The 22,755-nt window shown below is 36.3% G+C and overlaps 1 protein-coding gene across 1 annotated transcript in view; it reads right to left on the minus strand.

Annotated features, from left to right (window-relative positions):
- Window positions 1-12,511: 12,511 nt before the first annotated feature.
- LOC133529840 (PDF receptor-like) overlaps window positions 12,512-22,755 on the minus strand; it is a 65,478-nt gene continuing 55,234 nt past the window's right edge. Inside the window, exons 11-13 of the mRNA XM_061867653.1 lie at window positions 14,681-14,808; window positions 12,861-12,956; window positions 12,512-12,735 (exon numbers count right to left, since the gene is read on the minus strand). Coding sequence (XP_061723637.1) covers window positions 12,723-12,735; window positions 12,861-12,956; window positions 14,681-14,808 — 237 coding nt within the window. The 3' untranslated portion in view covers window positions 12,512-12,722. The remainder of the gene's footprint in view (window positions 12,736-12,860; window positions 12,957-14,680; window positions 14,809-22,755) is intronic.

Here is a 22,755-nt window from a genome sequence, read left to right on the forward strand (position 1 = left end):
TCGTTTTGTAGTAGTTTTATTTCGGGTTTAAGATATTTTTATTTATCTCAGAAGAAATATTACATTTCACTTAATGAGATAAGTTGATACATACAAAAAAAAAATATAGGGAGCGTTAATAGTGATGCAAAATACATATTATTTTTATTTCCAGTAGGGAATAGTAATAACAAAATGAATACAATACTACTGCTGACATAAACTACTTAACAGGTAATCATTTCTTGCGATGTTTTGTTTCCAAAGTGCGCGATTCTAAAACATGTGGCGGGTAAGCATAGTTTCCTTTGTTACCAAGGTTCGAGGCGATAACGTGTTGCCGTTTGCCAGGGCCGGATTTAGGTGGCTGAAATATTATCTAAAACATGTTTTTAGTTTGTATTTGAAAATGTTGAAGGTTGGTGCATTCTTAATATTTGCTGGTAAATCATTGTACATTCGCGCACCCTGATATGTTATATTATTTGTGCCAACATTTTTTGTTCGTATAAAAGGTAGGGATAACTTATTTGCACTACGAAGGTTTCTCTTGCCGCTTTCCTTATTTGTTCTGAATGTGGTTTGACAGTGCATGGTTTTATTAAGGATTTTTTTAATAATATTATTGTATTATAAGTGTATAGTTGTTTTAGGCTCATTAGTTTAGATTTAGAATAAACTGTATTAGTCGGTGTTAGGTAATCGTAATTAAACATAAGTTTTATAATTTTATTTTGAGAAATTTGGAGATATTTAAGATTTGTTTTCGCGGCACTGCCCCATATTTCAATCAGGTAATTTAGATGCGATTTAACTAGTGAGTTGTATATATTAAATTTAACAGTAGGCGGAATGAATTTATTTATGTTTCTTATTGAACCCATTATGGGTTAGACAATTTTTATTTTATTTTATCTATGTGTGTCTTCCACGTCAGACCGCTATCCAATATCAAGCCGAGGTACTTTTCCTGTGATGATTGGTTGGTTGTGACATTGTTGATTGATAATGGAGTGTGACTACGTATTGTTTTATTTTTAGATTTGAATATGATGTATGAGGTTTTAGAAGTGTTGATTGTAAGCAGATTGTATTGAAACCACTTGTACAGAACGTTAAGATCATCCTGAGCTAATTTAGCCATGTCGGTAATTGAGTTCCCATAATAAAAAACACACGTATCATCCGCGTAGAGCGATATCTCTCCATTAAGTTTAAGTGTGCTTATATTGTTCATATATATTAAACATAGAAGCGGCCCTAGAATCGATCCTTGTGGCACGCCATAGGTAATAGTTTGTGCTGTACTTTGGTAATTGCCTATTTTAACTAGGTACTTGAAATCGATTGGAAAGATATGACGCAAACATTTTGTGAGCATTGCCGGTGACACCCATGCTAGAAAGCTTTCGATATAGTATCGGGTGACTTACCGTATCAAAGGCCTTTTTAAGATCAATGAATACGCCAAGAACAATATTCTTAGCATCTATACTAGATTTGATTTTGGTCACTAGGTCAACAGTTGCAGATAATGAGTTAGATTTGTTGCGGAAGCCGTATTGACGTTCAAAAAGAAAACCTATACTGCTTAAATATTTGTCCAGGCGATTGTACAGCACCCTTTCAAAGATTTTAGAAATAACCGCCAAAACCGAGATTGGGCGGTAGTTTCCAGGGTAGGTCTTTGGGCCTGATTTGTGAATTGGGCTGAGGAAAAACTGCATTGTTTAGACATTTGTTGAGGCAATTTGTAATTCCTTCTAGGATGTAAACTTTTAAACATTTTATGCTCTTTGTACTAATTCCGTCGATACCTGCACTAGTGTTGCTGTCTAACGTTATTTGGTCTTTCCATCTCTATGGTTTGCACAGAATCTATAAGTCCCATACGCCAATAAATGCAAATCAAGCCTGTCTAACACGTCAGAATGTATAACTAGTGTTGTCCTATGGTAGCTCAGTTTTTGCACAACACATTATTCACATTAAGTTATGGTTTCACCAATAAAATTAATGCGGAAAAGGGTTTATTTATATATGTTATATGTATTTTCAAATTTAGTGAATAGAATAGTACATGAGTACCTACTACTCCGCAAGGACTTACTTATCCTTAATTATTTTTCATTTTATATTTATCGACATAGACTTTTTGATTCCTTATGTTTAACGGGTTTTTTACGTGCAATTGTTTGCTTGGCGTTGATAACACTTCATTACTTCATGGACATAGCTAATCAGACCACAAATAACTTTTGTTTGTCAACTTGCCGCTCTAAATGTAACGCCAGTTACTGTAGGATTAGGTATCCCTGGCGCCTTAAGCACGACACTGGCAAGAACTTTAGACGTTCTTGGCCTCCAGATGGTTAGGTACCTAAATTAGAATATCAGTAGGGTAGATTGGCACCATTCGGACACGGGGTAGCTTCATACAGTCACTCTTACAGCATATCACCCAATGCCCATGTGGGACGACTCCCCAAACAATGAAACACATGCTGTCCTGCCCAGCGTGCCCGCATGCCTGCTCTGAGCAGGACCTCCGTGATGCGACGGACAGGGCGATAAATGTCGCCACCTTTTGGTCCCGCACAGTTTGAAAGTCCGAAACCATCGACACGAGAAGAAGAAGAAGACAGCATATCAGAACAGCGTATATATTGTTGGGGAGAGTCAGCTGTCCACGAAGTTAGCCGCCAACGCAGCCGTCGCAAGCGACATGAGAGGGAGTAATGTGTTATTGCACTCTCAAAGTAAATATTCGGGCCATATTCTCAGATGTAACAGCGTGTTGAAGTAGTGTTAAATTATATGTAACTATTGCTCAACAGTAAGTACCTAACTACGATCACGAGGATAAAAAACAACGGGTTGCACTCCGGGAGTGCCGGCAGAAGTGAAAACATGAATATTAACGTTGTGCATTTTTGATATTTTGGAATGGTTAGGGAAAAATTTTGAACGAGTTGCTTTAATTATCAGTATAAAAGTACTATAATTTATGTGGAAAAATACAATATTCATTTATTTGCGCTATCGTACACAAACATGACAAATTACCTATATTACATTAAAAATGTAATACTTCAGAACTATTACAATTATTTAATTAACAGTTTTTCGATCAAGTCACGTGTCCGTCTTATGAATTTTCAATCTGTCGAATCTCTCGGTCGCGTGACCTGTCGCGAGTTTAACATTTTTCCCCCATCACAAAAAGTGCAAAGCGCCGCTAAAGAAGTTTTCACTTCAATAATGATCATATGTCGCAGCCAACTGGTTAAATTAGCCTGCTAATTCGTTGGCTGAAAAACAACCAGCCAAGTCATTGATGGCAACGTTTAGCCAGATGGCTGAATTTGTTGTACAGTTTAGGTTAAGCTAGTTATGCTATTTCATTTCTCGTATGTTTTTTAGGTTGTATTTAAGATGATTGTCGACCCAATGCCCTTGAGGGTCGGGGCCTCAGATCGGAGCTACGCGCTCTGTCCCCGCGCTACCCCTCTCGTGACGATCGCACGCAACGACATTCAAAGAATAAAATGCAGCTCAGAGGCGCTCGGATGGAGCTTTACTCGTATTTGTGTATCATCTTTTGCAGACGTTTCATATGAGTAGATCATGCATTTGGTAAAGGTCGTATATTTTAACGTATCAGTATTGCGATACAACGAGGAAATGCCGCCAGCATCCTTGGTACAATGCCTCAAGGGCCTATTTTAGATATAAACTAGTTATAGTAATCATCTATATATATCCATTATGTATATTGTTATTGTCAATAAATATATGTATATTAGAAACAATGTAAAAAAAAAAAAATATGACCCCATATGCGTATACAACTTTACAAGCCTCAATCAGTTAATTTATGTTGTATTCCTTTCTTACAAAATTATACGTCAAACTGACAGGTTAAGACAGATTACTTAATATTAGGTATTGAATTGAGACTTGTAATGTGTTTATAATTAACGCCATAGTTCATTTATAAACTAAGTATTACATTTTTAGAATTACTACCTATTAGACTAATATAATTTTTCGAGTAGTTGTTTGATAAATAAATAAATAAATATATCTCGTGTCATTCCCGAAGACGCGATCCTTGACTCGTAATATTATGTTATTAAAGGTTAAATTTGATAAATCTGCGCGTCATTGTAGATGACACCAACTACAATAAGGTTGTTTCCAATTTTTTGAAACGCTTGTATTACGTTCTATATTAACTAAAAGGTGCCCTAAAATTCAACTTTTATACTAAAAACGGCTTTAAATATGTTAAATTAACAAAATATATTTTGCCAGATGCTTTCGCGCCCAAAACGCTCTTTGAAAATTGTGTGACGTCACAGTCTACGGTTTGACACATAACTTCATACACACGTAGAAGATACAAACTGTCAACTGACATTTGTCATTTGTTGTTTATCACCTAACTGTCAACAGTGTCAATCCGAGAGTTGTGACGTCATCAGAATCTTCAAAGACGTTTCGAGTTTGGTCACTTGACGTGTGCCAAAAGATATTTTAAATTCAATATTTACAAAAATATGGTCATTACAGGTCCCCTAAAAGTAGTTTAACATGTTCTATAAGAACATGCATCCAAAAGAATTTATTGGGATACAATTCTGCCCTGAGATTTGTAGATGGAAACAACCCTATTGTTTTCGAACTATTAGTTACTGTCGGAGATACAAGTATTTGTTAAGAAAATCGATGATCTCTTTTTCAATTTTTTTACCTTTGGCGTAGGTTCCTGCAGTCACCTGCAATAAAATGTTACTCTTCGAAGCCCGCAAAAATATGTGGCACGCTCTTATGGCTCTACAATCAGATATTTTTGCGGACTTCGTTGTGTAACATATTATTGCAGGTGAGGTGACTGTTCACCTACTACAGGGGCACATTCGTATTACAAAAATAATCTGTACGAATGTACCCCACATAAAAAAATTTCGAAATCAGCAATCATAAGCAACGTTTATAATGCCATCTATCTTTAAATAACCATTTTTGAAAAATCAAAATTGAAAAAGTGTCCGTATGGTGCCCATCTTCATAAGCAATTACTATTGTTACGAGAATGGTTCTTTACATACTAAATATATCTTACACGATATTGGCTACGTGCGAAGTGCATGGTGGTAGGGGTAAGTAAAGCGATCGCAGCGCATAAGGTGGTAAAAATTAGAGCTAACTGCGGATAGCGTCTTTAACATTTCGTAAAATGTAAGTTATATGGCTCGCAATGGAACTTTAATTTACGATTACTCCTGAAATAATAATTGAAATGGTATGGTGTAAGGGATCATTGTAATCTGTATGAAATGTTTAATATAACTAACGTATTTAATTTGATAATTATTTATACTGTATCCGTGTAAATAGCTTTGCAAATGCCACATATTATGTGAGCTTTTTCTAGAAGTTAAGAATGGGTATAGTAAGTTATCCTTAAAAGATATACATTCAACATCACGTACTTTTTTGTAGACCCATGAAAGAGAGACAACCTCACGATACATTGTGTTGTTATAGCACAAGAGGGTTAGGCAGCGCTTTGGATTAAAGCTCCTAGCCAGCGTAATTTTTCCCGACAACATCGTCATATTTCAACCAATTTACAGAAATCCTTAACAAATTATATACCTAAACTTTCGTCAAGAATCACTCTATTTATTTATTTATTTTATTTATTTTAAACTTTATTGCACAATATATCAAATATAGTACAAATGGCGAACTTAATGCCTAAAGGCATTCTCTACCAGCCAACCATCAGGCTAAACAGAAACAGTAGTACGTGCAAGCATTAAACAAAAAAAAACAGAATAAGTAACTTAAAACAAACAAAATAGCTATAAATAATATATACTAACGGTAATAAACTTACATAAATATACTATACTTAAATATACATACATATATATTAATTTATGTACCCAGTGCAAAAAATACTACGACTACGATGAACAATTAACCAGAAGCTTGTCGAAAAAGTGCTTGCGTAACATGGGCTTAAACGAGAGCTTGGTTTGAGCCTGTCTGATGTCGAGTGGGAGATCATTCCAAAGCTAGATCGCCTGAACGGTAAAGGAGTTAGAGACAAAAACAAGGACAATGACAAGGAACAGTAGCTTGAGACTACGGGACTCGCGAAGGGTGCAACCTGCCAACTCTATTGATAGATGAAAATCCGTTCAGTAGTTTTTAGTTTCGGAGTAGTTTTATAAGATGTTGTGAATTAACGTTTTCCCCTAGATTTGTGGATGCTAGGTTGCGTGTCAGTCGTGGATATAGCGAATACATATATACTACACGTTTTGACATGAAAAAAAAAAACAAATTTATGCTAGCTGGATAAACCATACCTGTATTTGCTTCCCCGGACTAGTGACAGTAAATTCCATTCCAATCGGTACAGAGACTGTCCGGTGAATTCTTCTACATTTACAGCCTTACATGAACAGTTAAGGAATATGTAGACATTTATTACCTAGTTATTAAATTACTTTCCTATATCTTATTTCATATAAGACTGGGTGAATAAATGAAATAAAACTGTGAAAACGGATTGTAGATATATCGTATTCTTAATGTAAAACAAGCCCTAAAAAGCGGAAAAGAAGGAGATGAAAAAGGAGAAGGATAAGGAGGAGGAGAAGAGGTAGAGGTTTGAGGAGGTTTTGGGATATATTTCTCCCATGTCACCCGTTGACCAGGATTCATGAGTAACTACTGCGGTAACCGAAGACAATTTTAAGTACAATCAAATATTTACATTTTGTTTTAGAAACTAAAAGCGGAAAATGCGGTTCTTATTAACATATTTTGAGGTTATCGGAAAGAGTCCAAAATAATATAGAATTATTTTTACTTAATAATAAGAACTGAACTGTTTACCTATTTCCCTCATTTGGAATGAAAGTAAACGTAAGGAAATGAGTATGTACTCTCTTATTATGATTCAAGTGTGCTAAGTTGGTTATTACACACGAGGCGATATTGTGCGCGCGAGCTGCAAGCGAGCGCGCAATAAGAAAGCCGATGTGTGTAATGACCATAGCACACGCGTCTCATACGACGTTTTTCAACACACTTGCGAGGAAAAATCAAAACTTATAACTTAGATTTATTTTGTTAAAACAGTAAAAGTACGTACAATCTTCAAAATGGTGGCTTACAGTGTTAACATCGAATAAATGCACCAAAGCGAGCTGGGCTTGTTTGACCAACACGTTTTCCAAGAAAGACTGAGCGTTTTTGCTGATTTTCCAATGAACAAAAGTTTCATATGCCGCCAATTATTTTTCACCCGATTTTGATGGTAAAAGGCTATCGTCGTTCTCGGCTCTTGCCTCTATTAGTATTACTGGCAGCGTCAATTTTAAGTGCTCTTCAAAATGCTTGAAAATGACATTTTCGTCAATATATAAACTAAAAACATGCAACACTATTCCAATTTTATGACAAATACGGAAAATGGCTGGCGCGTTATTTTTTTACGCACGATTCCAATGCCCGCGCCAGGCAAAGGCGCGAACGAAATCGACAAAGAGCCAATTGAAAATATGTAAAACAGCAAATATTTTCGTATTTCTATTCGACCGATGAAGATCAAATTGATAAAATGTTATGTTTATTCATTAATGAAATTTACGAGTTAATTTAATCTATAAATTATGTTTGGTGTGATAAAACCTCTTTAAACTAACATTTGAAAAACCTAATAGTTGGTAAAAAAAAAAGTATTACTCGACCAAATTAAGAAGGCTCCGTTTCCATGCATATTATTAGCAATCAGATACCTTCTTAACTCAGTCGGATAATATAATGAAAAAACACGAGTGTTATAATATACTGAAATAGCACGCGTGTTGAATATCTAGGATTATGAGCCAAAAATCGGTGGAATAAAAACGTCGTTTTGAGCATCAAGTGTGTTGAAAATGTTGTTATTAGAAAATAACTGATAAGATAACTGGACAGTGTTATGAAATAAGCAATCAAGCGACAATTAGTTGAAATCGAGAAAATGATCTCGAAAGATTTGAAATTTGAATCAGTTATTGTAAGTTCATTTTTAAAGAAAAAAAGTTAATTTTGACATTGAACCTATAAAAGTGTTCTTAATTTAAATAAATTAAAAAAATAACACCATACCTAGTCAAGTTTCGAAGTTATTAACGTTTTTCCGCTTGATTCTTTATTGCACTAATACTGCGATGAGGTTAATTTATTTCGTCGTAGGTAACGTTCTATGAGACATATTTTGTCGCTTGATTCTTTAATGCAAATTGTTAGAGGTGAAGTGAATAATGGAATAAAATAATTCCATATATTTGAGTAAATAGTTATATTGTAAATAAATCAACAACAATTTTTTTCCTCCAAACAATCAGCATAAATGGCAGAATTGGTGTTGTAACTAATAATAATTCATTAGTACTAGCCAGGATTACACACATAAGATATTATAATTACGTAACATCGTACTTAGTTCTCATTAAGCGAAATATTCTGCAATTTAAAATATGTAACAACAAATTCAACGACACCATAGGGCGGTTAAATCGATATTGCGTTTATCGAAAACATTAAAACTTTAAACCAAAACGAATTAACAATATCTTTATGGCGTTTAACACGTTTTTGCGATTTAGAATATACGCTTATTATAATTTGTAAAAGTACATTTGGCGTTCAATTCGTTTTTACGTAACGAGTTAGTGCATAGGGCCATACATATTTTAACGTGTCGCTTGATTCTACCCCTTAAAATAAGGCTGTAATCATGATTTTTCAACAAAAAATAGTCAATACTATAGATTATCACATTTATATCCGACCTGCATTCATAACTTTATTTTCGGATTTTGGCGCTTGGTTCGCTATTCCATAACACTGTCCAACTTAAGTCTGGCAGTCAACATTCAGGTTTTATAGCAGCAAGCCCGTAGACGTATTTTCGTATTTTATATCATTACTATCTTAATAAAGTATTAGTTACACAATTTTTAGCTATCTAAATTTAGACCTTCTTAAAGCACCGTATGTAACTGTATTATTTCCCCTTTCAAAACATCCTGTGTACGCTTCTCAATCAATTAGCATTTTGTTTTAGTTTAATGTACATATATGAAATGTTTTTTAAATTCTTTTGATAGGTTAATGTAGGCAAATCTAATTTTTATTAACATACATATTTTTTGATTTAGTTACGAATGCATCACAAGGTAAAGCAACAGTTGGTAATTACTAATTACCTATTACGCTAAATGTCTGTAGTACTTGAATGCAGGGAGGGGGAACTATCTGTCACATTTACCCTCTGTGGCTAAGGTTTAGTTTAAAATGATTACTTATGAAATTAATACAATACAATACACGGTGTTCCACGGAAACCCGAAAGACTGTAATAGTGTATTCCTGATAATAATTAAAGACTAAAATGTCCTACAAACTTTTCTAATATTTGCGTTGTTTCAGAAATGATACCAATTGAAAAAAAAAACTAATAAATATATTTATTGGAAAACGCCTTTTTGTTGGCGATTTTGCCTAAATATCCTCATTGATACATGTAAAACAGTGACATATAAACTGCAAAAACTAGGTTTTACGAAAAAAAAGTAATAATTCATTTTAAGTGACAGGTTTACCAATATAACATTTGATTTTTATGTACAAACTGGCACATTAAAAAAAAACTAAACAAATCTAAATTGGCCTAAGCTCACATAACATGTTTTTACTTCTTTTAGCCTCATAAATGCGAAGTTAAAATCTTTCGGGTTCCTCGTACATACATAGTAAGCGTAAATTGAAATTCCCCTTTACAATCCCCGTCAATTTCATATTTGTATTCAATAATACAATACGTAACATTACAATGTACATATTCGTTTCAATCTAATTAGAACCTTTCATGGACCAAATAAAGTCCCATTTCTTTTGTTTCATTGCTTTTTCAAACAGATTAAAGTCTCGGACCACTTCAGGTATTTAAAGTGTTGGCTTAGATCAGTTATGTATTAATTATATGTCATAATTACATAGTATATTGTCAAATATTAGTAAATCAATATAAAATGTACCTACTTAATTGAGGGTACTGATGCCTAAGGTGCGAAGAGAGATCAATACATTTCCGGATTTAGTATATAACTATATACCTAGGCATCATTAAATCTGACTGCTGTTAATAACTGAAAACGTGACTCTTTTTTTATATAGGTAACATGTTAAAATACTCCTAAGTACAGTCGCGGAATTAGAAGGTTTGTCCCTTTTCGATTCTATGTAATAAATGGTATTAAGTTTCAAAAGTGACATGCATTCAAATTCCGTGAACTATACAGGATGATTCATGAGACGTGAGCAGGACCAAGCGTGCACAATCAGTAAATTGCAATGAATCGTTCACCATCATATTTAAGTAAAACAATCACGATTTTTTCTGTTATCTAACTTTTTTAAAGGACAAATTTGATTATCTACAATCATCTACACCCTACAACACTTAATTAACAAAGATAAAACTTCTTTAACCGTTATGACAGCAGTTTGATTATGAAGAAAATAAAATGTCACGCTTGAGTGAGATACGATTTTTCAAAAGAAACCAGACTCTGATGACATTCAATTTGTCACTTGTTATGGATAAAACAAAGAGGGTGGCCATAAATGTCGTAAATAAATTTACAAAAATGTTTGAACGGATAAAAAAATTAATGTTGATCTCACAAATACTGGTACGAAACAGTTACTGATAACTTACTGAATACGCAGGCTAGATCGTGCTCACGTCTCCTGAATCATCTTGTATACAAAAAACTATAAACAACTAAATACAAAACTACAGCCTATAAGTTACAGCATGTTTTGTTGAATCGACACAGTACTTAATGAAAACGCCTTAATAGTATGACTAGGTTAGTTTTTTTTATAAAAAATGTGGTCGTCATCATACTTAATGGTCAAGCACATAATACGAGGGTTGATTGAAAAATTCGCGGCCTGGCCAATAAAAAAAAACTTTTTTCTTTTTTCTGCCGCAATTTTGAACTGTCATTATTCAACTGTCTTCCCGCGAAATTTCAATTGGCGTCTATATTTAAAACCAATTTTACGGCATATTTAAAGTTACGTGTCGGTAGATATCGTGAAAATGGAGAAATTAGAGCAGCTGCTGTGATTAAATACCTGCATAAAAAAGGATTGACACCGAAGCAAATTTATGATGATATGCAAAATACATTAGGGCAATCCTGTCCATCATATTATCATATACGATGGTGAAAAAATGGGCAGCTGAATTCAAGCGTGGACGAGATAGTATCGTAGATGACCCTCGTCCCGGGAGGCCAACAACGGTAACACGGACAATGTGGCAATTATATGCGAAATGATAATGAAAGACCGGCGATTAAAGGTGCGGGAAAAAGCTGACATCGTAGGCATCTCTTATGAAAGAACTCAAAATATTATAGTCAACGAAATAGGTTTTTCCAAGGTGTCAGCGAGATGGGTCCCGAGGCTTCAGTGGAACAAAAAATCGCTCGCCGTACTAATTCACGTGAAAGTCTAGACCTGTATGAAGCCGATACTCAAGATTTTTTGGACAGATTTGTAACGATGGACGAGACGTGGGTCCACCACTATACACCAGAGACCAAACAGCAATCGAATCAGTGGGTTCGTCCTGGATCTCCGCCTCCCAAAAAAGCCAAAGCAATTTTGTCGGCCAATAAAGTCTTGGCATCTGTTTTCTGGGATGCAAAGGGAATAATAATGGTTGACTATCTCCAGAGAGGTAAAACTATAAATTCCGACTATTATTGCGAGTTATTACGCAGATTACGCGAGGCTGAAAATAAAAAGACCTGGAATGTTGACAAAGAAAGTTATCTTCCACCAGGACAATGCACGTGTTCACACGTCACTAAAATCGATGGCGGAGATTGCCAAATGTGGGTTTGAATTATTGCCCCACCCACCCTATTCACCCGATTTAGCACCATCGGACTTTCATCTGTTCCCCAATTTAAAAAAACATATGGGTGGTATGAAATTTTCAAGCAACGCCGAGGTCCAAGCTGAGGTGGATGCCTATTTTGAAGGTCTAGAGGAAAGCTTCTTCAAAAGTGGTGTAATGGCTCTGGAATCCAGATGGAACAAGTGCATTCAACTCGACGGGGACTATGTAGAAAAATATAAATAAATTAAAAAACCTCTGTTTTGTTTTTAATATTCAGGCCGCGAATTTTTCAATCCACCCTCGTACCTATATAATTAAGTAAGTAGTATTTGTGACTAAAATAAAGGGAAAAATAAAAGGTAAGACGTACAAAAATAAAATCTAAGATGTATAAAGTTCTTACAAAATCAGTATTTTTAGAAAACTTTACTAATAAAAATAAACGAAACTACCAAAATACAAACTTAAACAAAAAATAAATATGTACCCTTATAATACCTACCTAATTAATTTCTTTTAAAAGTAAAACAAATCTGCTTAGTTGTAGATACTGAGACACTTTGAACTTTATCACAATTATAAGTGTTCACGTTGACAAGTACGAGTTTTTAATTTTAGATAATAATGTTTTACGTCACTTCGATGAACTGCCGCCTAAACGTACGTGTACGTCGTGGTTGAAGTAGATTATTTCTTCAAATCAATTCATTTCAGCTTCAACGACAACCGCAGCCCATTTCGTTTCAGATCATACTGTCTCCCTGCAATGAAATAACAAATCATGTTAGACAAGTCATCTTCCTTGTTTATCCTATACGTCTCGTAAGTATTGTCTTGTTTTGGATCCGGATAAGTTTGTGTTTATTAAATCATATCTTATACTCACGTTACATATTCCGCGTTTGCGTTGGTTTGCACCATGTTTGTTTCACCCTGGAGTTGCAATGCTTCCGCGAATTCCATTTCATCGCTCTTTTTGTTTCTGAAACAAGCATACCCAGCTGCAAAAATCAGGGCGCTTTGATACATAATACGGGAGACTTCGAGACAATATTTTGGTGCTATTTGGTAAGTGAATCAGAGCAAACGGGTAGATCTTTTAAACGTTTTAAAAAGTATTAGTCTTCTTCTTCCTCCTGCCCTTATCCCACGTTATGTGGGGTCGGCATAACATGTTATTCTCTTCCATTCTCCTTTATCTTTCGTCACCTCAGCACTCACTCCTTTCTTTCTCATATCCTCTTTCACACAATCCATCCATCGTTTTTTCGGTCTACCATCCGCTCTCCGTCCATCAACATTCATTTCTAACATTCTTTTTCCTAATGGTCAATTAGGTGTGTTGCTATTGGTACTATACTATACTAAGATTATTCGATTTTCTTTAGGGTCCACAACGCGCATATAACACCCATGTAGTTGCACGCGTCCATAGGCTACGGTGAATGCTTACCATCGGGTGGACCGTATGCTTGTTTGTCGCAAAAAAAACGCATTTAACCGATTTGCAAGACCGAAGTGATTCTATAAGAGGTCCGTGAACAAAGTTTTGTAAGGAGCTCTAATAAGTAGGTAGGTAGGTGTAATGAAACCACAAAATGAAACCAAAATCTTAATTTTTAATATACTCAAAGTACTCAAACACTGTTTTTAACAAAATCATTTGTCCTCAGCAACACGGTGTTGTAGAGTAATGATGTAGATTACTTGCTGTTGCTCTCAGTGACAATATTTTTGATGCTAATCCAGTATGGCTGTTTTAACATTCTCTTCGTTAATGTTGTTTCTATCTATTTAATGTGTACATTCGCAATTGGGGCAATGCTGGATGGTTTCATGGAAATTTATATCATAGTCTGTCAACCCATTTCCGTCAGTAGAAAAAGACGGCAAAATTAAAAAAAAATAAGCTTGAAGGGTAATTGTACCTATATAAAAAGAAAGGCGTTCAATACGTGCATCCTCCCATGCATGACATACGGATGTGAAACCTGGTCATTAACAGAAGAACACAGAGACAAATTCGTCAAATGCCAACGAGCTATGCAGAGAAGTATGCTTGGTACAAAACTAAGGGACAGAATCCGGAACGAGGAAATAAGGCGAAGGAAAAAAGTAAAGGACATACTCGAGCGTATCGACCAACAAAAGTGGAGGTGGACAGGCCACATGCTGCGCGACAACAAAGAAAAATGCAGCAAGCAAGTGGCACCCACTCGGCTGCAAGCGCAAAAAAGGTCAACAAGTAACCAGATGGGAAGATGACATCCAGTTTACTCTAGGACCCCGCTGGACCAGAGTTGCTTTAGACAGACAGCACTGGAAAGATTTGGAAGAGGCCTATGCCGACAGGCACACTACACTAAGAGACATTTTATAATAAGACAACTTAATATTTGTATTTACAAGCGATTCAAAAAAGAAAATTCGGATTAAAGGCTTATTTAATTAAATTTAATTAATTTAATTGTCCCATAGATAATTTGAATTTCGCGCCTTTATTACTGACTAAGTTGTTTGACCGGCTATACAATATATGCGCTTTTACAAAAACGAAACGAATCCAATTAGTACTGACCAAAGGAAGGAACAGTAGGCATAGAACGTGTGCTGAGTTGTTATGTGTCATTAAATAATTGCTTCGTTTCTGTAACATACTTTTTAACTTTTTCTAACTCATTTTAAATAAAACATATTTGAACTCACTTGATCCTGCTGGGTTTGTGTTCACCACCACTGCTGGACAAAAAGTTGAAGAAAGAATCCCGGTGACGTCGTACGTTGCCGCGCATAGCCCTGTAGTTACTGTAGTGCTTTTGTAGCACCTGCCTTACCTGCGGAATAGGTGCAATATAATGTTCACCACATCAGCTTGTAAAAACTCTTTACAGTACATATGGGGCTACTTTATAGCACTAGTGCGAGAAGTAGCATATTATGTTACTGTGTCGAACATTTAAAGGGCCATATGTACTGTAAAACGTTGTACGATACATGTGCGAATAGGTAATTCGCAACTCGTGTCGATTTAAAACACTCCCTTCGGTCGTGTTTTAATTTATCGCCACTCGTTTCGAATTTCCTATTTTTCGCACTTGTATCGTAATGTACTATTTTATTATTCTAAAATTGAGGGAAAAGTTGTATTTTATCCACAAAAGTGGGAGTAATTAGATGCAAATTTTGAATTGGTACCTCGATCGTGTTGGTTGTGGATTTGACTTTTAAGTGATGATTTTGACCGTTGAATATTTAATAGCATTTATTTGAATTTGATTTACAATGTTTTACTGTACGTATTTTCCTCGGGTTTGTGTCGAGAAAACTTTTGCGTTTCACACGGCAGCAAACTTTGTTTAATTCTCGTGCATTGAAACTCTCGCAACGCGCAAGATTCCACTTTTTTAGGGTTCCGTACCCAAAGGGTAAAACGGGACCTTATTACTAAGACTCCGCTGTCCGTCCGTCCGTCCGTCCGTCTGTCACCAGGCTGTATCTCATGAACCGTGATAGCTATACAGTTGAAATTTTCACAGATGATGTATTTCTGTTGCCGCTATAACAACAAATACTAAAAAGTACGGAACCTTCGGTAGGCGAGTCCGACTCGCACTTGTCCGGTTTTTTAAATCTTTCGCTTGCTCGGGTATGAATATTAGTACGAGGAGATAAACAACTACTTATATAAAAAAAAATTAACCATGGGTCCAAAAAATACGAAAAGTCATGATTGAGTAATAACAGTAGGTACTAGGTAGATTCCTTAAGGAAAAGGCCCCCGGATGTTAATGTAAGTTTTCAACACACTTGCTCAAAACGACGTTTTTATTCCAACGATTTTTGGCTCATAATCCTAGATATTAAACACGCGTGCTTTTTCAGTATATTATAAGACTCGTGCTTTCTCATTATATTATCCGACTGAGTTAAGAAGGTACATGATTGCTAATAATATGCATGGAAACGGAGCCTTCTTAATTTGGTCGAGTAATACATTTTTTTTTAACCAACAATTAGGTTTCAAATGTTAGTTCAAAGAGGTTTTATCACACCAAACATAATTTATGGATTCAATTTCCTCGTAAATTACATTAATGGATAAACGTAACATTTTATCGATTTGATCTCCATCCGTCGAATAGAAATACGAAAATATTTGCTTTTTTATTTTTTTTAATTGGCAGCTTGTCGATTTCGGTTGCGCATTTGCCTTGCGCGCGCACTGGAATCGTACGTAAAAAAAATAACGCGCCAGCCATATTCCGTATTTGTCATAAAATTTGAATAGTTTTGCATGTTTTTAGTTAATATATTGACGAGAACACATAAAATTTACGCTGCCAGTACCTAATAATAATAGAGGCAAGAGCCCGATAGCTTTTTACAAATCAGCAAAAACGCCCAGTCTTTCTTGGAGAACGTGTTGGTAGCCCTACTTCAATGAACTGGCGAATAAGTGCCTGTAAACTGTAAACCACCATTTTGAAAATTGTACTTTTACTGTTTTGACAAAAAAAAATCTTATTTAATAAGTTTTGTTTTTTTCTCGCAAGTGTGTTGAAAAACTTCGTATGAAACGCGTGTGCATTGGTCATTACCCACATCGGCTTTCTTATTGCGCGCTCGCTTACAGCTTGCGCGCACAATATCGCCTCGTGTGTAATGACCAACTTAGCACACTTGTATCATAATGTACCTAAAAGCTTAACCTTATCTCAAAGAGCGTTTGAAGTATCTCTCTTATATCAGATGTTCTCAGACTCATATTCTTGCTCCTCCCTCATCTACTTCAAAATTGTATAATAGCTCTTTTACCTTCCGGGCTGTTCGGTTGTGAAATGCTTTCCCAGTAGAATTAAGATTAGTTAAAGCTCTCCTCATTTTCAAAAATCAGCTGTAACTATACTTTCTATCTCAGCCTTAAGTTGCCATTTTATATGTTGTATATAGGTAGGTATAAATATATATTATATTATATTGTATATTTATTAGTGTATTAGGTAGGTATTGTTTTTATACTTATATAAGTAGTATGTAGTATTTGTGTTTGTGTTTAATAGTCTCCATATTTAGCTCCTTGCACTACCTGCTGACTTTTGTATGAGTTCTACATTTCCTGCTACCTAAAGGTTGTCTGGAAGAGATCGCTTTTTAGCGATAAGACCGCCTGTCGTTACCTGGTTCTATTTCCTTTAAAATTTATTTTTTTACATGTATGTAAAATGTATAATTGTTGGTGCAATATAGAATATTTACTTACTTGAATTTACTGTTTTATCTTAAAAATCCGCCATTTAAAATTTGTATACCAAATTATAATATGCCCTATATCACTTACATGACCGAGACTAGTATACAAAACACACTAAAGAAGGCCCATCGTTATTTTTTTTATATATCTCTTATGTTTAATATGAAACTTGCAGTTCTGTCTATGGTAATAATGAACATGGACGATCAAATTGAACCCATTCATACTAATCCCACTTCATGAAAACAGGCAAGCTTAAGAACCGGGATTCTTTAGCACAGGTAGGTATGTTAGACACACAGACAAATCGTAAGCCGCCTTAGGGAATCGGGTAAAAAAGATACAACAACATGATGAATAGGGCGAGCCTCATCACATTTTATGACTCACATAATGCTAAAGCGTACGTCATCCATATATGTACAGGAATTAAACTAGCTGCAGATATATGTAGATAACAAACAGTTGTTAAAGACAACCTGTAAATAAGCTTTGCCCATATGCGTTGAACGCGCTGTCACTCAATGGATACGCGTCACATACACGCATTGACTACACAAATGGAAGTAAGTATGCTACTGAACTGTAGAATAACTTGTTATTTGTTTTTTACAAATGGCAAAGTTGTTGTTCAAACCCTAGTGGTATTGGTACCAGAGCAAGCGAAAATTCCAAAACTGAAATCCGCGACGCTAAGGTTTGAAGGCAAGACGGTCAAACAAACTTTTCACCCGATTGAGACAACATTTTTTACCACACCAAAAAGAGGTAAAAACATTACAAATCAAATCTATCTATATAAATCTGAATGTTATTAAATGTATCTTTCAAAGTCAACACTTAAAAGTTAATTTTACCAGCAAACGTAAGAAACAACTCAAAAAGTTTATGCGATTTCTTAAATTGCCACTATTGCGGATAAAATGGGGTTATTCCCACTAGTTACCACCAAGTTGTTACCAGTGGGAATTTTTTTCCCAGTAATTGCCACCAAACTTTGGTTGGCGTTCAATACTAATAAAAACAGTATAAATATAGAGTGCTTTAATGAATAATTCATAATAAGTTAATTAGTTATTCGTTTTATTATAAGCCGATTACTGTTTCAGTAAACTGCATTAAAAGTGATAAAAAAATCGGTCTTTCACTGATTTGTTTGCTCGTTTTTATAATTTTGACGTTATTTATTGAAAGGGACTTTATTGTCGGTGGCGCTTACGCCATTATCAACGATGCTCCTATATACATACAACGCTGCGCTACGCAGTTTGGCGTAAGTGCCTTTGACAAGAGATCCAGGTTTCACAGGTAACGTCACAATTAATTCAATTTACAATTAACAAGATAAATGCTCTCATGCTCGCGAGGTTGATGGTAAAAAGAAAAAAAAAACATATAATTTAATAATTCTTAATATTTATAATACGTAAAAAAAAACAAACAATATTAGTATTGAACCATAACAAAATTTACCCAAGGTGGTGGTAACAAGGGGATTTTTTTTCCAGTAGTTACCAGTGGTAAAAGATGGGAAAAAAATTCTCAGTAGTTAACAAGTTGGTGGTAATTAGTCAGAATAATCCATAAAATGCAACTCTCCCATCAGTTCTTGACGAATAAAAAGAGCTTTTACGAGTGGTGTGGTGAAAAGTTATTAAATCTCAACTCTGCCCTACAAATAAATTGCATCAAAGTAACACAGAAACGAACATTGTATGTCATGGTCTCATGAATGTAAATAATAGGAGCTCGTTCCCACTTGTCGGATGTCGGATCAGGATTTTAATCGGATGTCCCAGTGTCCCTAATTGATGATCAGGTCACTGAAGGTATAATTTGTAACACTTGTCGTGATATGGTACCCTGACTACTGATTTTTGTAATTCGTGTTCTCTTGTTCCTATAAAACTATATTAGCCATTTTCCGACCACTTCTACAAATACGCATGTAACTCGGTAGATAACTAAAAGTCGTTAAGTTCCTTCCTTTCCCTTTTCCTTTTATTAAAAAGTCCCACGTATATAATTTATCAACTTTAAAGATACTTCGGGTTATAGACGTGTGCGCCGATTAAAAAAATATCGGCGGCGGCGTTTGCCAAAAAAAAGGTGGCGGCGGCGTGTTTTCGGCGTGAAATCGGCGTGACCTTGACTTTCATGTTTTTAAAGAAAAATCATTTACTTGTTGTTTTTCTTTAAAAAATTATAAATGCAGGTTGCTGGGCATTGAACTAAGTATAGTTTCGAATAGACTGTAAGTAAAATAGGGTTTGTAAATGAATATAGGACAGGTATAATAACTTGATTTCCCAAGTAACTGGATACCTGGTCCCAATGACCTATCCGATCTGTAACTTTCCATTTTCTCATGATTTCCATGGCTTATCGTATTAAAAATTACGTACTTTAACAAAACAGAACTCCAAATATCCTTGAAATTTGCTTCCTTCTAATACTCCTTCCTTCCTTTTAATGTTTTTCTTGTCGTACAAGCACCTGGCTCTTTGAGGTGTATCTTCTTTCTCGCTTTCTCATTGCTGAGGATCGCGACCACATGTACAGTCAGCGTCAAATACTTTGTAGCAGTCAAAGTAGCCAAATAGTTCGGTACACCATATATTTAGTATGGTGTACCGAACTATTTGGCTACTTTGGTTGCTACAAAGTATTTGACGCTGACTGTACTTTGTCTCTATTTCGTGCGTCGCGTGTGGACTGACTGGAGCCTGCCGCCAGCCGACCTCTTCATAGCGTTCGACCATCTCGCACATGCTCCAACTCGAGCACGTTTGTCATTCATTCGGCCTAAATTTATGTGTTTCTCCACATCATGCGTTGGAAACCGCATAATATGTCCGAAGAATCTAAGGGCTCACCCATAACATATTGTGAAGAGCTGAGTGGCGATATTGAATGGAGGGGTTTGTTCTTCTAGCTGTCCAAGGTATAAGCAGCAGTCTTCGTTAACACCACGTTTCGGCACCATACTGGAATATTGAAAAGACGTGAGCTCATACCACCCGCACTTTATTTGCACGTCAAATACCTCTATTCTTCCATATCTCGTCGAGGTTAGCCATAGAACTCTTAACCATGCCAGCTCTGCAGCGTATCTCGGCGGTGCAACCACCGGCACTGGTTATCAGCTCGCTTTTTTGTAATCGCCGAGTGCGTCGGTAACCGGGAGTAAGTTTGCCCTGTCTACTACCATTAATTTGGTCTTGGGATGGATGATCTTAAGATCTCAAGATGTATTTCTTGTTGTTATTGCAGCAGGCAGGTGACAATACTAACACAGTTTGTTACAAGACCAAAGTCATATTATCATTCTTGTGAGATGGCCCATTATGGAAATGGCTTATAACGACTACAAAAATGTTTTGTTAATTGTAAACCCCAGTGACCCAGGTGACTGTAACCATAGCAAAGAGGGACAAGAACATGTTGCTTCACCCATTTACAGCTTGCACATTTCCGTGGGGCAAGCGTTTGCGCGGTACGCCAGATAGACAGTGAATCTACAGTATCGTCTTTCTTTCTATTTCTCGACATTTTTGGCGCACGATTTTTTTTTAGGAAAACCCAGGGTCTCACGAGTGTTCGCACATCAACGTTCTCAGATTTTTGCTGGACTCGACTACAGTTTAAGACGCAAGTAAATAATTAAGGATGATGGTCGCAACATTAGCCAGTTAATTTTCCTTTTCTGTTCTACCTTGAGATCCCATGGTACATGAGCCCTTTGTTTTCGTTGTAATTTATTGTAAGTCTTTTCATGACGGAGCATTCTGCCTGCGTGTAAATTGTGAGGCTATGTAAATTCTCACTTAACAGTATAAAATCCGACTTCATATATCGCTCCCTCATCTTTCTTGACTCTGAATACTGAGGATTACTCAGTTACTTTTATCAATGTGTCAAATAGTTAGTGCAACTGGCTATTCTGTTTCATTTTATAAATAATTTATGTATATTTGACAACTGTAACTGTTCACGCCAGCACTGCGTGAAGACCGGATGGCGGTGTTTTCAGGGTTGTTTTTGTTGCTGCTTCATCATCAGCCCCAATCCTGGACAGTAACATATATAATACAAAAAAAATCCATATTGTAATCAAAATATGAACTTGGAATAGCTCATTAACAACACTCGAGGTCACGACGATTTCACGCCGATAATTTATTGGCGGCGGCGGCGTGGCAAAAAATCCCGGCGGCGGCGGCGCGTCGGCGCGGCGCACACGTTGTGAATTCTACTTACCACAAAGTTGTTACCAATGGCAAAAACAGATTTAAAAAAATGTCACTTTTTACCACTGGTAACAACTGAAAAATAAAATCCTTGGGAATTATTTTTCTAATATTTTATGTATCAGCATTATATTATAAAATTATAGCATACCACGGTCTTGTTTTTTGTCTGATTGGGTATGGTGCCCTAACTGGGTTTTGATATAAAGCAGGCGCAGTGCCTCGCGCGTCTTCCGCGCATTGATACCCTGTTCAAAAGCCCGTACCTAATGCCTGCTTGTTTGCTATGGATATTGCAAGAAAAAGGAACAAAAAGAGCGGGGCTATTGGGTTGTATCTCAATCTATATCTCTAATGGACTAGTAACAGGGACTATGGCACCTGGCCTGACCTGGCCACCAAAAAATAGGCAGGTGGTGACATGCCAACTCACAATATGGGGCCCCGAAAATGGCCACTCGCACTGAGCGGCACGGAGACAACATTGCGTGAGCGGCTCAGGAGTGTGGAGAGTTGTGCGCCGCTTTTTACCCAGTGTCTGTAAACAGCCACTGTGCCAATTCGCGTCTTATGCATATTTCACTTCCACCCTGCGAGCATATAGCTCTGACATCCCATTCTAAACGGCCGGTAAAGGCAAGCCAGAGGCGAAAGTACTGCGGCCCCTGCTCAGTGTTAACTCCAGCCGGCCATGAAGGAAAGCCGGAGAGGGTGGCCTGACCGACTCTCGGGGGTATGGGACCCAAGGGACGTCACCTTCCATTCAGCACGCCACAAGCTGCCCTAGGGGCTTATTATCATAATTATATTCTTCAAATGTTTTAAAGCTTAAGGGGCGCGCAAATGGGTTTGAATGGTAGTAGAAAAATAAAACAAAACAATATTGATATTGATATTGTGTATCAGGAATTGCTCGGTCATGCAATAATGTTGCACAGCTTTACAGATGCAATACAGACTGATGTTTCAAGTCGGAAAAGTTGACATACGATGTTAAATTTCAGCTTACAAAATAATGCTATGCACGCATTCTTGAATAGATTAGTGACGGCGACACCGAGTATTCGACGATGACCCTTACAGGTACCTGCTGGCACTCGTTAGGACGCTCGAGTGCCTTTGGGTTCCAGCCTTATTTCAAACATAATGGAGGGAGGCCGCGGCTGAGGGTGGACAAAAAAGGCGTGCGAAGGTCAATGTTTACAATGGCAAAAATACTCAATTGGATGTAATTACTGCTATAAATAGGTATTCGACTTTTGTTATAATTTCAATATATT

Source organism: Cydia pomonella, chromosome 1, assembly GCF_033807575.1.
Source record: "Cydia pomonella isolate Wapato2018A chromosome 1, ilCydPomo1, whole genome shotgun sequence".
Classification (NCBI taxonomy): Eukaryota; Metazoa; Arthropoda; class Insecta; order Lepidoptera; family Tortricidae; genus Cydia; species Cydia pomonella.